Source organism: Pithys albifrons, chromosome 1 (assembly GCF_047495875.1).
Source record: "Pithys albifrons albifrons isolate INPA30051 chromosome 1, PitAlb_v1, whole genome shotgun sequence".
Classification (NCBI taxonomy): domain Eukaryota; kingdom Metazoa; phylum Chordata; class Aves; order Passeriformes; family Thamnophilidae; genus Pithys; species Pithys albifrons.
This window is the reverse complement of record NC_092458.1, coordinates 97,500,134-97,515,745: the sequence shown is the minus strand read 5'-3', so window position 1 is coordinate 97,515,745 and position 15,612 is coordinate 97,500,134. Positions and strand designations below refer to the sequence as shown.

The following is a 15,612-nucleotide window of genomic DNA, read 5'->3' as shown; positions in this document are numbered from 1 at the left end:
CCAGTGTACTGCCATTCTGAATAATTACACATTATTTTCCTAATGCTTGCACCTCTTCACCCTTGATGAATTTACAACGTGTTATTTTCTTTACTACCTGTCAGGTTACAGCCCATCTCTTCACAACAGTCCTTTACATATTTTTCACAGCTGTTACTGTGTCTACAGTTAGCTTTTGCTTCCCCCGAGTTTCTTTTAATCTTTCTTCCCATTTTAAAGACATATTCATTCATTCATTTGGGTGGCTGGACCAGTAAAAATTAGAAATATAAAACTGAAGCCAGTGTGCAAACAACTGCTCCTTCAGAAGGGCAAAGCACTGAACAAGACCAGTCCTGTACTGAGACTGGTTGTGTCACACAAGAGCACCCAACCTCGCAAACTGCACAACAGCCAGGCAGTCTGCCTGGCCTTTGCCCTCTTTGATTTTAGTGTGTGTTTCTGTTTATTGTTTGTTTTGTAGATTGAATGAGATTCTGATTCAAAGATACAGCTAATAAAACCATTATCTTTTGTGAGCCTCTTTAACTGTTCACTGGGTGAGGATGAAGAGAATAGCCATAGCACATTTCATCTTGTCAGCGGTTGCCCTTTGCTCTTTTGTTTTAATGGGAAGAGACCTTTCAATGTTTCACAGCATAAGAATACAATCAGGTCTAGTATATATGTGTAAAAACACTTGGAAACATTCCCAACCTTATTTTGTTTATGATCTTAATTCACCTTCCGATGTTCTCTTGTAAAATACTTTTGAACTTGTGCACGCTCTTTATTTTGATAAAAAGCACACAGCCTCAATTAGTGTTTCTCAGCTATAGCTGCTAACTTTTCCAGAGCAGAGTTGTGCTGTAAAACTTATTTTTTGTAAAGAGAGCAAGAGAAAGCACAGGAAAAGATCCACAGTCCAATTAAACTGAAGCATCAATGACTGCAACTGACTTTCAAGTATCTCAATTAGACTAATAGTGAGATGTTCAGAAAAGCTTCCTGCATTGAGACCAAAATCTTAATTTGAATGTATAAATAAATAGGCAGCTTTCTCTCTAGATTTCTTATTTGGGAATTCAAAATTGTTGATTATGTATTAATGTAATGGTCTGGTTCTAGTCCAAGACTATTTGTTAATTCTGATTTGCTCTAATTAGTACTTGACTAATTAGTAATTGACTAATTCTAGTTTGAAGGAGCTTATAATGATTTTACCTCTTAGTACTACAACTATTCCAAACAATAAACAACTTACTGTAAAAAGAAACATGCTTTGGTATGTGTTTAATAAGATGTGTTGTATGTCAGGTCACTAGAAATTAACTTTATTGATCACTGCAGCTGAGGGCTCCCATTTACATTTTACTTTCTGACACTGCATATGCCAAAAAAAAAAAAGCAGAAAAAACCTTTAAAGGTAAAATAAAAAGAGGCAAGAATTAAAGACATAAGGAGTATGTGATGTTGGTGTGTTTAAGTGAAAAACAGCAGAAGGTGGCTCTACAAACTCAGATGCAGCAAGTATATTCCCTCTCCATGTTTTAAGGATTTTCCCATTTCAAAATGAGACTTCAGTTCTCTTCTTCTCCAGCTCTAAAATAAGCACTTCATCACCTCATCATAACATTGTTACCATACAGTTTTGAACAAGGAAGGACCAAAGGTGAACAATGAGTACTTTTTCTGTGTGTGGGTACTGGGCAGATGTTGAAGGGAAGAGCATCTTTATTCTTCTCTAGCAGTCTTAGTAGATGTCGGATTAAGAAATCATTTCACCAACTTCTTCACAGAGTATTATTCAAGCAGACATAACACCTAACTTGGAGGAAATCGCACAAAGGCTTCACTCACAAGACCCTCTGAACTGACCTCCAGAGGAGAAAGGAATCCATGCTTCAACAACTGTATAGCTAAAGCAGGTGCTAATAGGGGTCCTGCACCTCCTTCAAGAGGAACAGCGTACCGTTGCTTCAGCTGACAACGGAATATCCATACAGATGCTCCAAATCAGGACTTGGTTTTGTTCTACAGAAAGGACAGGGCTAAACAGGTTTAATTCCTGTATTTTTCTTTAGCAATTTCCTTAATCCATCTGATATCCGTTCTGCTTCCACACCATCCTGTGTTCAAGAGCTGTCCCATGAGAAACTTGGCTAATTTTCAGAACGGTGTCTAGAAATGAAATAAGGTTCTGCAGCTACTTGTGCAGTCCTGCCAACAGGTATGTGCATGCTCAGCTCTCCACATGACACTGGCACATGCAGAACTACAGGGTTAATTTTCCAAGTAGAGTTGAGAACATGACATGAAGATGTGGATCTTCTGCCATGCTCACATCACAGTGGCAAAAAGAACTACCGAGCTCTCCTGAGTACTTCTCTGTATCTAGAGATCTATGCTAGATGGTTGCCTGAGCTAGATTTGTTAAAGGTTTGCATGGGCAGTTTACTCTTTTCTGCAGGTGTGCAGAATACATGTAGTCTTATTTCCCCTCATCTCTGTAAAAAGAAAAATTTAACTAATTGAACTGACTTGGCACACCACAGAAGAGGACAAGCATTTCTCACTGAACCCCAGCAAAATACAGACAGATTGAAAAGAACTTTAGTGATGCTTATCTGTTACAAGAGAGAGCTGCAGAAGTTTAACCACGTCTAATGCAGAATGAAAGTTCTGTGAGTCTAAGCATTCTGCTATCAAGAAAGAAAGGTGGGCTGTAATGCTTTAATGGCCTTTATGAAGTTAAAAAGGGAAAATCTAGCAAGGCAGAGCATAACTTCAAGACATCAGTGCCTAGGGAACCACTTCAAAATAGAAGTGATACCAAGAACACTCTGACCTATACCCTAGTGGAAATTCCAGCTCTTCTGATGATAGGGGACAAGCAGAACAAAGAGCTGCAGCAAGGGCTGGGGACTAACAAGCAGAGAAAAAGCAGCAGTTGGTCAAACCAGGTGTATAAAACAGCTGTCTGGGCGGGAAGCTCTGCTGCATGAGCCTCACTGACCCAGCCCTTCTCCAGCCAGAATGGCTGCCCAAGGAACAGTGGCACAGAGCTACTGGCCCTCTCTGGGCTCTGATATGTGCGTGGGAAAGCCGCTGGAGGATCAGCATCAGGCACAGGGCCACTTCACACATTAGCCAATGTTGAGACTGGTGTTTCCGTCCTCAGCTCAGCTCACTAAGTGAATCTGCAAAGAGGCAATCATTGCTATATTAAGTATTGCTTCCCATCAGAAAGCCTTGACAGAGTGGCAGAAAAATAAAACTCTCAGCTGAGTGGTGTTTAACTTTCCCAAACAGGCATAGGTCCAGCTGTGCTTCTGTCAGCCTTCCTAAGGAAGTGATACATCTCTTAACATAGTCAGGTGCAAGACTAGGAGGAGCAGGGGCTGCAGCATGTCCACTGGTGTTTTCTGGGCTGTATCTAGCTCTATAAAAGCCTGCAAACCCCTAACACAGTGAACTTACACTGGTGCTGATGTATACAATGTGGTCAGATAAAGCCAAAATTCACTCACATTTTCATACCAGAGACACAGACAACATGATCCAATCACATAAAAATCTGCTGTTACTGCACTTACTCTTCTTCACTCATGACACAGACACATACAGGCACACATACTTTTCATGACAACAAAATATGAAGTTAGCATGACCTCTGCTGACCATCCAAGTGTCTCCTCTTCAGCTATATGAACATTCAAGCTCCCTTCTTGCAGCAACATTAACTTCATAAAAAGTAAAATCACATATCATATAGATTTGTGACTCACCAAAAGTACAGACTAACTATAAAAAGGAGTTGAAATTTTCATTCAGTGTTTGATTCACTAAATCCTTGAAAAAATATCTGAATTGCAGCAAGGATTCTGGGATTTCCAGCTTGAATGCTACAGAATATGAGACAGCGTACTCCAACAGTGTAGGTAGGGCCCTGTTGCCTAGGAACTTGTGAGAGGATGAAGTTACGTGGGCAGCACATGATGGGGAGGCTGCTCCACGTCTGCCAAGGTCATGCCCACACTGCACTTTGCTGATCTATGCTTTCCTTTCAGTGTACACTTAAAGGAATGGTAAACTTAAAAGTCAGCAAGACCACAGATTTTTTTTCCCCTTTGTAACTCAGGGGAAAATGCAGATGCTTATCAATATATGTATCCACTGCCTTTCCTTTGATGATTCATATGTGGGCTGTGTAAGGCTCCTAAGTTCTCGTGCCTTTGCTTTAGTCTTGGAAAGAACTCAGCAAGCTGGCTCTGCTCCAGCAAATGCACAGACACATCTTTAATGTTTAGACGTGATGACATTATTCACATGCTTAACTTCCAAGGACATGCCTCTGTGTTGTTCTGGAACAAGGCCAGGGTACTCAACACTTGCCAGGCTTGAATCTCTGATCACAGTGCACACTTCACTTTCTATCAAAACAGTCTGATTTCTTTTAAACAAATGCAGGGTTTGACATTTTTTTAGTCACATTTTTATCCACAGATTTTACAGTATTTATATTTGTTATCCTTTATCATGTATTAAATGCTTTCTGTTTCCTCTTCCATAGAAGAATTTAAAACACTCATTTTTCTTAATGATTTGTCTACATGTCTCCTAATTCAGGAACAGAATCTGAATAGCACTCAATGAAAGCTATATTAATGTATGATGCCTTGTTCTACACCAGCATGGAAGCACGATAGTTCTTATCAGCCACTCCCACAATATGTTTGTTAGTACAAATACAACAAAACAGAGCACATAATTTCAAAATATTTGCACTGCTGAATGCAGCAGAGCTGGCAGCGCTCATGTGGGAAAACACATCACAGGTAAAAAATACGGCATCGGGAAGGAGAGGAAATTAGATGTTCAAGTCTTAGGGAAATACATTAAGCAAAAAGGTAGCTGGGGGAGGTGGAGATGGGAACAGCAATTTTATTATCTTAGAGACAGGCATTGATGGAGAAAAATAGACAAAATTAACAGTAAGCAGAAGAAGAGAGGGTCTTCTACACCACAGGGACAATATGAGAAAGAACTCCCCTGTGGAACAGCTAAGGAACAGCCTAGGCATGATCTGGATAGCATGGGTAACAAAACTACGAAAGAAAAAAAAAGAAAAAAAAACATGGAAGGAAACTAAGCTATAATCCTGTACATACTGTACACCTGAAAATGCCCCTCAGAGTTGTGAGCATGCAGGTGTGCAGGATCACAATACCGTAATGGGAAAAACACTTTGGAGAGCTATCAGCAGGACAGCAAGTCTGGAACATAAAAGACTATGGAGGCAAACAGAAAGCAGGTTAAGATTGCTACAGAGGCAAGATTGGAGGTCAGTATTTCTGAGATTGGGTGCAAAAACAAGTGCTTACATTTTGCTTACACCCTGAGCAGATGCAGTCTGCAAAGTTCTAGACAGTTCTAGGAAATCACAGGGACAGGGATACGGATAAATGCTCTGGTAAAAGGATAAATAATGTGGTCACTGATATACAAGGCATGCAGATGAGAGGAACCAAAGGACTAAAGAGCCATGAGCTGTGAGGGCCAATTGCTCTTGCTTTGTCAGCTCTGCTGCATGGTGCCAGGGACAGGGAAACAGCAATTAAAGGGAGATGCCCAGTAAAAACAAAACAGCATCATACTGGAATAAGGTAGTATGATCAACTGGAGCCAGGAAGTAATGAATCATAGCAGGGCAATAAGAGACCAAAGCAAAGACTAGAGAGTTGAGGTGTCTGTCTAGAAGCATTTCCCTGAGACTGAACTGAAAAAGAAGGCAGCCCAAAATCTCAACTAAGTAATGTACCAGTGCCTGTGTCCAGAACATTAAGCATTTTTCTGTGCTTAAATTTGCTCACAATTTTGTGGAATAAGTTCCTTTTCTGAGACTGGAATGAACCTACAGACAACTTAATAATATATACTTTTAATTAGCAGCTTCAAGAAGAGTCCAACAGTCACAGTATGTACTATACAACCTCCCCTTCCACTAATACAAGCTGCCATTTCATGGGGAAGCACAAAACCTCATCTTCTGCCAGAAGGGACCCTGGAGGCTTTCAGCAAGCTGTACTTCAACTCATCATCCCCCAATGTTTAAGTGGATTCATATTTCAGTGAATTAAATCCTTAGGAAAGCTTGGCCATACAATGGAAGAGGGGGTTTGCTTCCTTGTTTAAGGACATGCTCTCTTTTTCACATGTACTGGGCTTGGCTGGCAGGGAGCAAACTTTCCTCATAGCAGCCTGGATAGTGCTGTCTTTTAGATTGGTGACTCAAACAGTGCTGCTAACAAACTAACAGTTTAGGTACTGCTGAACAGTGTTAACAGAGCACCAAGAGCTCTCTTTCTCCCTCTGCCACTCCAGCAAGTAGGCTGAGGGTGTTTGAGAGGCTGGCAAGGGACACAGTTGGGACAGCTGACCCACACTGACCAAGAGGTATTACACATCTTCATGACATTCATGTCATGCTGAACAATAAAACTGGGGGAAAGTTTTGCCAAAGCTGTCCATTGCTCAGGGACTGGCTGGGCATTAGTATGGTGGTGGTGAGTACTGGCTTTTGTATCCCGTTTCCCCCCTCCAACTTATGAAATTGTGTTTATCTTGACCCAGGAAGTTTTTTTCCTTGCCTTTGCCCTTCCAATTCTCTCCACTGGGGGGGAATGATCAAGCAACAGAGTGGGGACTTACCTACCTGACCGGGCCAACCCACCACAGATGCAAGAGCTACCACTGCCTTTTTGGTGAACAGAAATGAGGAATATGAAGTGCAAAAGTTAAGACTCCTAGGAGAGAAAGGTGAGGTTTTGCTCCAGCCACGGTCATCAGGAAGCTCGCCTTTGTCTCATTAATGAAGCAAAACAGTGATATAACAGCAACACAGACAAAACAGATGCACAATCTCTACACTGTAAAACCATTTTTATAGAGTTACTTTAAGAAACTGCATTTCAAAATCTTATTTCCAAAGACACAGCAAATAAGGAAGTCTTCAGGCTAGTCCAGAACAGACTGGCCCAGACAGAAATGAGATGTACTGCAGATGATAAGATAGCTTATAGTCTAACAAGACTTGGCATGGGATTCTAACCACCACAAACATCTCAATCTTCCACTCCTCCTCATACTTATCAGGACTTCGACACACATATTGGCTACTGAGATACAATTGCAACCATGTAGTAACACATGATCCGGGGCTACGTCACACATCTTCAGTTTGCCATCACAGACTCCACATCCAAGGAAAGAAGGAGAAAAGTACACAGCACATGGAAGTATTTAGTCTTATGAGGGGAAAACCATTCACAGACACTAGGCTGTCTGATCAATACTGAAAATTACTGAGAGAAAGCTAAAATCTAGCCAGAAACAGGCATAGAAACCCTAACATTTTGCACATGTTGGCTTTGTGGCTCACTGCTGCTTCTTGTTTAATACTGAAGAACAAAATCAAACTTTTGGAAAAAGATTAATAATCTCCTAAAAATGCAGAAGAACAAACAAACTCCAAGTGAGACATCATCTTAGGGAACATCAGGTTGAATCTGACCACCTTCACCAGAACTTGTATAGACAGTAACAGAAAGTTCAACTGCAGAGGCCATATTCACTTGAACTTACAATAGCTTCAAGAGTACCACAGAGTTGGAGAAGTAGTCTAGTGTCAGTGCAATAAAAATGTAAAACAAGGAATAAAAAAGCTCAGAGACCTTGAGGGAAAGCCTAAGTGGAAAAAATGAGTTTTTCTGTAGACTAAGGTCAAACACTTCTTCCACATCAACAGAAGGATGCCACAGGAAGCCAGAGGCAGAGGTACCTAATTACTCTAAGCAGAATAACCGAGATGAAAAACTCACCAAAAGATGTCAAGAATTGCATGAAGAAGGAAACCTGTGTCTTTCATCTCTTTTTTCCCACCCAAGGCACCTCTGCCATCAGCTTGTAGCTGTGACATGTAGGGTACTGACAGGCACATGATACTTTTCCTAATGGAAAATCCAAGGACAAGGACACTGACTTTAGCAGGGCCAAAAGGATAGCTACCTTTCCATAAGGAAATTTCCTATTTCCTTCCCTTTTAGCTCTTACTCCTGTGAGACAGGGCACATTGACACTTAGAACGACCCTTCAGGCATCAATACAGTGAAAGAGTAGATGGGCTAATAGTAAACAGGTCAACAGGCCATACTTGGACCTGAGAATATAATTTCTGACTCCATGAGAAACTTCATCCATACTCCCTGACTGAATAGTTTAGGCACAGTCACCAAGCAGAAGTTGACAGGATGGCTGTCTGGGCTACACCTGTTTTATGGGGACAGCAAGCAAGTATTCCAAGACTTTGAACAAATGTCAGTTGTGCACATTCAATCCAGAGAAAATCCATGACTGAAACAACTAACTTAAAAGGCAACTAATTTAAAAGTGGGGGTGGTCCCGTGGTGTAAAGGAGAGCACTCTGGACTCCAAATCCCAAGGTCCTGAGTTCAAGTCTCAGTGGGGACCATCCCCTGGCAGTTCAATGCCTCCCTGCCATCCAATCCTGTCAGATCTCGGATGCTGAGCAGGGTCAGCCCCGGTCAGTACCGGGTGCTGTGACAGTCCCGAGGACTTCCCTGTCACTGTCCAAGCTCGCTCGGCCATGGCAAATGGACCTCAAGACTTAAACAGTGGGGCCAGTTCCATGCACGCTGTGCCTCACCTAAAGAATCCACTGTGCAGGCTGGAAGGGCACACCCATGTGGGGAGAGCCCTTCCCAAATCTTCGTATGCGAAGTTTGGCCATACATACAATTTAAAAGGCAACTAACTTAAAAGGCAATAGAACCTGGATGTAATTTCCTACAGAAAGTAATAAAAAAAGCTTTTATTAAAACTTGTTACCAACTTGCTGTTGTTACACAGCCATCTGCAGTGGAAAGTCAATCCTTTTCTCCTGATCATCCCTCTTTGTTGGAAATATTCTGCATGGCTCTTCCTGTCCCTAGAGCTTCAGCAATTGCCACAGGATTTAATCCCTGGCTTGTCCATTATGCTCACTGAAGGCAGTAGGGATTTCCTCCTGGGAGCAGTTGCAATGGCCAATGGCAGCTGCTGGGGGAAGCAGCAGGCAGGAAAATGAACTGTAATTGCAGGTCCACTACATTTCTAGGCATATGCCTCCTCTGCTCTCACAAAGTGCTGGATTAAAAAGACCTAATCAAACAGAGAATGCTCGAACAAGATCCTGAGAAAATCAGGACAAACCGTCTGTGCATTTTTGCATCTTTCAGGAGGAAGATGCTGAATTTTTGGGCCATGACCTCTGGAACATTATGGCATGTGATCTCCAGGCATGCAAATGTTTTGAACTGAGCCAAAAAAGCCCCAGCGCTAAGACCAAGAGGAATGCTATAAAGCAGCATCCGTTTTAAGCTAATGCTTTAATTTCTAGTCCCAGAGGCCAGAGACAACAAAAAAAAAATTGCAGACCGCCTCTTCCCTGAATAAAAGCACACACTGCATTTTTCTCTTTGCCTTCCCAAATGAAAGCTTAGTGCAGTGCTCGGTGTATAAGTGAGCATTTCTTCACAGTACAAGGCAGAAATAATGACTATGCCTGTTGCTCACTTTTGCATACAAGCAGATTAGTGACTCACTGCAGACAGCTGACTTCTGTGTAGTGGGATGTTTTGGCACATATGCCATTGGAAAGAAGCTAAAAAAAATGTCAGAGCAGGCCATCTGTACAGATTCAGTATAGCTGCATTTTTCAGCCATTTTGTGACATTATTACTGTATATGCACTTTCCCAGTTCAAAACTGGGAGGTGGATTTTGTCAAAAGCCTTTTGGCTTGGTCAGTCCCACTCCCACTGAAGAAAGACCCCCATTAATTTCAGTGAGAGCAGAATTAGGACAATTTGGAAAGCTCTGAGGGAAAAATTGCTTCTCATTTAAGAATGTTCAAATTTTCCTTTACATGTGTGTATCTGAAAGAGCTTTCACATTATGGGGTTCTTCAGGCGTTTTTATACTGAAGAACTGGCTGAAGTGAGGACTGGACATGACAAGCCCAATGGAAGTAGTTGGTGAGCACTGACCTACTGATTTTCCACTCAGGATCTGCAAACATCCTGACACTCCTGGTTGTGTGGTTAGGCAGCAGATCAGGCTTGTTGTAGGCACAGGTTAAAGACCTTGGACAGAAAATCAATCTGGCACCATGTAGTCCAAAATAAAACTTATTAAAGCATACACCTACAGCTGGGGGTGAAGCGTGGGGAAACACCCCAAACTCAACAAACAAGAACATTTCTCCATTTTTATTCACTTAACATTCTGGGGAAGGTTGAATATGTGGCATGTCAATATATTTTCTAAATTTTAAATGTAATTTAGTGGACACTGATTTTTGACTGCAAAATTTAAGTACTTATCTGTGAACTGAGTGAGAATGCCTGGGAAGTTTATGATCTTGCACACGCTCATTCAGAAAAAGTAGGGAATGATTTCAAAGAGTGCTTACTAAACCTACCCTTACTGATTATTATTATCTGTTGTCTGGAAATATCAAGAGGCCTCAGTGACTTGCAGGCACTATTTGTGCTGGACATCTCTTTCAATTACCTTACAGGTAAGGAAACCCAATGAAAAGTCAAGCAGCAGAAACAATTCTATTCAGCACAGTAATGCAGAGCACAGAAGAGCAAAGTTAAGGACTTTCAAATCCCAACACAGTCACACCACACCTGTAAGACTATATTGACCCTTCATGGTTCATTCTCATCACACTGCAAAAGTAAGATGTTAATTTTAATTGTGATGGTGTAAGAAAACATGACAATTCAAAAAATCCAGAACCATTCTAAACCAAGCTCTATTATTTTGCACAATATATCAATTTCATTTCCTGCAGTACTTGCAGAAGGCTGGCATGCTACATCTTTGCAGGTCACTATTCTCCAACAGCCTTTGGACTCATCACATTTCACAGGCAAGCCAACAGCACGATGAGGCTAAACAGTCAGCCTGTCAGTACCTCACAAATTAAATTGAGGGTTCAGCTTAATAAATGCTTGGCTCAGCTGGAACAGTTTCCTAACTAAGCTAATATGCTTGCTTGTATGCAGTTTGGTTCACATAGATTCAAAATCACAACTTGCATCCTAATTTTACACAATTAACAAAATAGACCGCATTTAAACTGGCCTACTGCCATGAAATATTTCCTTTTTAGCAACCTTTCTTTTTCAAAATAAAAATGGTTTGTTGGAAAGTTTTTCAACCACCTCTTGAGAGCTGAACTTTGCTCTCCAGGGAGTTGGAATGACTGACACAAGCTGTCAGCTTGCTCAGCTAATGTGAGTGAATTCCACAATAAATGAAATTAGGAGCAGATATCACCAGTTCCATCTGGATTTAGTTCAGGGATGTGGTTAGATGTTCACTACAGAGAGAGCAGTGTCACTATCAGATATTCCTGCCCTGGGGCTGCTTGTTGCAACCCCACAGCTCAGTTGGTGGAAAAGTTCATGTGACTGTTTACCATCTGCTCCAGTGCAAAGTCAGCTGGCTTAATTCAAAGAACCCTTATTGTCAGCCAGAGGCAATTGCTCCATGGTTTTCTCCGCAGGGCTGTGCCAAAAATGGCTCCTATCAGGCTTGTAACCTGCCTGCAGTTCTAATTCTGACCTTCCCTTAAAACACAGCTTTTTAAGTGATGTGAACAAAGATAAAAAACTTTCATGTATGAGCCTAACAAAAAGCAGAATACAGTCCTAGGCTAATTGACTTGGGCTAATTCTAGTGTGCCATTCCCAAATAATACAGGGCCTACGGAGTTTTTAGACATACAGACACCCGAACAAGTAAATACTGTGATGAGAAATCCAATGAGCTGCTATTACAACTTCAACTGCCAGATCATGCTAGATGAAATCTTGTTCCCAACAGATGTTGCTTAATTAACCAGTGTGTTATCATACTGTAAAGCCATTCATTCATGCTCCCTGAAGAAGTTCTGTCAAATACACATTATAAAAAAAATAAATAAATAAAGGCAGTTGAAACCAGAACAGTATTAGCACAAGTCTAATTTTGCAAAGTGGCTGTTCCACATCTAATTACATAAATACAAAAATCAATACCAAAATTGGCACGCACTAGAGAATAACAGCTGCTAAATCCTCCACACTTTAATGTGATTATTTGTGAGGCATTCAAAAGGTGTAGATCTAATCCAGGGTCACCTGCCTAAACCAGCCTTAGGAGATCTGAAAAGCTGTCAGTCAGTGGAACTACCACAGTACTGAAAAGGAAATGAGCTTCACATTGCGAGCTGTGCCTAATGAGGATCCTCTTGAGCATCCTTTTGAATTACTGGGACACCATTCCTTCATTTTGTGAGGCTTCTGTACTGTATGTATGCATTGGTTTTTCTGCCACGGTCTAAAAGTAGTTATCCCTACCACACTGTCACTTTATCACCTCTGTGATATGTACATGGAACAGCCAAATGCGTTGAGATCTCCTTCCATGAGCGTCAGCAATAGAACTGGGTATGGAATCGGTTTTCCTGTCCTCTAACAGACTATTGTATCATGTCAGGACATTTTGCTTCAAACCTATGACTGAGTTAAAATTTTAATAGAAAAAACAACAAATGTTTCATTTAGACATCTCTGTTATCTTATGTTTTAATTTATAGAGCCTAAAATTACAGTGAAATGCAAACTCGCATAAAACTACATTTTTAAAAATGTCACTATAACCTTTGATCATCTGCCTTTCTTTCTCAATTTTCTCTTGGCAAAACCTGTCAAATTCACTTACCTCACAAATATTCCTGTTTTTGATAAACTTTCTTACTGTGAGGACTATATTTCATGTACAAACTTGAACCAGTTCTAATCATAGAATCAAGAATTAAGAGTACCGCCTGAAAACCAACCCAGGTAAGAACCAAGTAACTTCAGTGCTAGGAAATTTTTAATTTGAATTCACACTTTTCACGTGTAACAGTGAAATAAGGGTGTATAAATCCCTGAGCTTGTTGTAGCATTGCTGTTGCTTAAGAATGTATTGCCCATGGCAATTTACCTTTGTTGGATTTTGGTAGTTCACATGAGCCGCTTCCAACCTTTCGCTTTTTCCTCGGAACAGCTGAATTTTTCCTGTCAAAGGTAATAGGACTGTATTGAGGGAGGCTGTTGAATTTCTTTGCAAATTCTTCTTCCAATTTTGCTAAGCTAAATGGGAAACAAAACCAATCAAATTAAATGTAACTCTGTCTCTGGAGAAAAAAAAAATGGTTTAAGAGCATGTGTGCATATATACACACACCTATCTACACAGAGAGAGGGGGAAAACACATAAGCACACACACTAGAAACATCAAACTCATATATATTAATCCAGCTTTGGAATGAGAATGTACACTGCAGCTTCTGCATTTGTAGCTCAGTACAAATTGATTACCTTAGCTGCATATGTTAAAATTAGAAAAAATTAAACAATGTCATATTGGTGACATTTATCTCTGTTTGCTGCACAGATTTGTTCAAGAGATTTGTCTATTCTGTGAGGGAAATGAACAAAGACAAAACCAATAAATAAACCAGTAAAATAGTTTCACATTAAAGTTCTTACACCACAATGAAAACAACATTTCAAATGAGAAGGAAAATGTCAAAACTAATCAATCTCTGTGAATATTCTGAAACATGATGCTTTGTGGTGGGAATTAGTTTTTTTAATTATTCTGAGTGATTATATTTTCTCCCCTCATACTTTATTTGCTGTGAGATGAAAAATGCAACTAGCTCATGCTTCCATGAAACCCAGCATGCCTCATGTTTCAGCCCAACCTGAATGACTGTCACTAGATTACGTACAATTCAAGAAATCCACAGACATGGTTATTATTGTTCCTGTTAGCCAGATGAAAACAAAGCACTCAAACAGGATGGTACAGCATTTCTCCCTGTAATGACTATGCTGGCTTGCATAAGCACTCCCTTTCAGCAAAATTTTGCAGCCAGGCAGGAGTATGAGTAGGAATTGTTTTTTAGTAATAGGTGGTGTGCACAGCTAGGCAGGTTATAAATAGCCCTGTCAATGACATGATTTACTTGTTTTTAATTCTCTTTGCTATGAAAAACCTCACCTTGACAAAAGTCAACATGACAGTTGGAGGGACAGCCCTTACACTCTTGGAAGTATCACAAAAACCCATGGTACTTCTTGCTGCTCTCTGAAGCAGCACTTCAAACAAATTGCATTCTGAAAGCTTTAGTACACAGAAGGATACCACATTATATCTCAGTAATAATTACTTCTTTCAGCAAGCAACCTTCTATCTTAAAATACAGCCTTGGCACTTGGCAGACCATGTGCATGGTGAGTTTTTTGTTTGTGTATGTACAACCACGTTTTGGTTTGGTTTTAAATCACAAAGGTGTCTGACATTAGCGGTGCTTGCCACGGCTGCCTTTGTCTTCCACATTGATTTTCCCTGACAACCACAAAACCAGCTGACTTTCTGCTCTGACGGCTGTCATGCGGCTCCATCCTCTGCCACAGTTCCCCTCCTACCTGCCAAAGCTCCTGCCCCAAGGGTATGTGAGGGGCTGCAGCCCTAATTGGGAAGGCCCAGCTTCATCTGGCAGCTTGTAATTTATAGCTTGTGTGACATGGAGTCGGTGGGGAGTGCTGCTAAGTCTCTCAGTGATTAATTATTAACGAAAAAAAAAGTAATTCACATTGTCATAGATTTTCAGAGCATGTCAAAGCCTAGTGAGACACGTAGCTGAGCTGAGGTCTCTGTGCCGTACAGCCTAGCCCTGCCAGGACATACACACAGGTACAGCACTGCATGCCAGAGGAGTGGGCTGCACATGCAGAAAGTGCTCCTGACCTGGACCTCCAGGGAAATGCAGGCAACTGCTGATGGAGAAGGTAAGAGGACATGGGGACAGTGATGTAATTCTGAAGGGGTAAGGACCCTTTCCCCTACGCACACAAAATGAGGCTGAAATGTGGTGCTGAAGGGAGCAGAAAGAGTTAAGTGGAGCAGGTAGAGGTAAAACCAGCTCTTCAAGTAGCCAGAAGATCAGGTAAGGAGTGAACAGGGATAGTGGATTCCTTCTCCAGCAATTATGCTTCATTGATTTCCCATTCTGCCTTGACAGAGTTGACTAAATAATATTCATTAATGATGCAACCGAATAAGGATGAGAGACTGGTAACTATGTATTTCCCATCCAGCCACCAGTTAATGAGGGTAGAAAAGTGTTTATTGAATGAATGAATTATTTAGACAATTTTCCTAGCTACTTTGAATAAATTTACAAATACCTCTTTATTTTTTGCTATAAAATGCACTCAGTTTTCACGCTGCAAAACAACCTGTGAAAAGTTTCCAATCACTCAATTTAAACTTAAAAATGTTTACATAACTAATTCAAAGCATTAAAAAGACAAATTGTTCTCTTAATTTTTCTTGACTATTCAAAGCAAACAAGACCAGGAGATTTAAATTGATGTAATACCTCTGCTGAAAGTGAGCTGCAGCTAAATTTCACATAGAATAGGTTATAAAAAAGCTAGCTCAAACCTCTAAAAAGAAACA

At 40.8% G+C, this 15,612-nt stretch overlaps 1 protein-coding gene across 12 annotated transcripts in view; it reads right to left on the bottom strand.

Moving 5' to 3' along the window:
• Nucleotides 1-15,612, bottom strand: part of BBX (BBX high mobility group box domain containing) — a 166,625-nt gene that overhangs the window by 24,261 nt on the left and 126,752 nt on the right. For 11 of the 12 annotated variants that reach the window (XM_071561782.1, XM_071561791.1, XM_071561776.1 and 8 more), the window contains one exon: nt 13,083-13,231. In XM_071561782.1, the coding sequence (XP_071417883.1) occupies nt 13,083-13,231 (149 nt within the window). The remainder of the gene's footprint in view (nt 1-13,082; nt 13,232-15,612) is intronic. The other variant, XM_071561743.1, reaches the window with a different exon arrangement.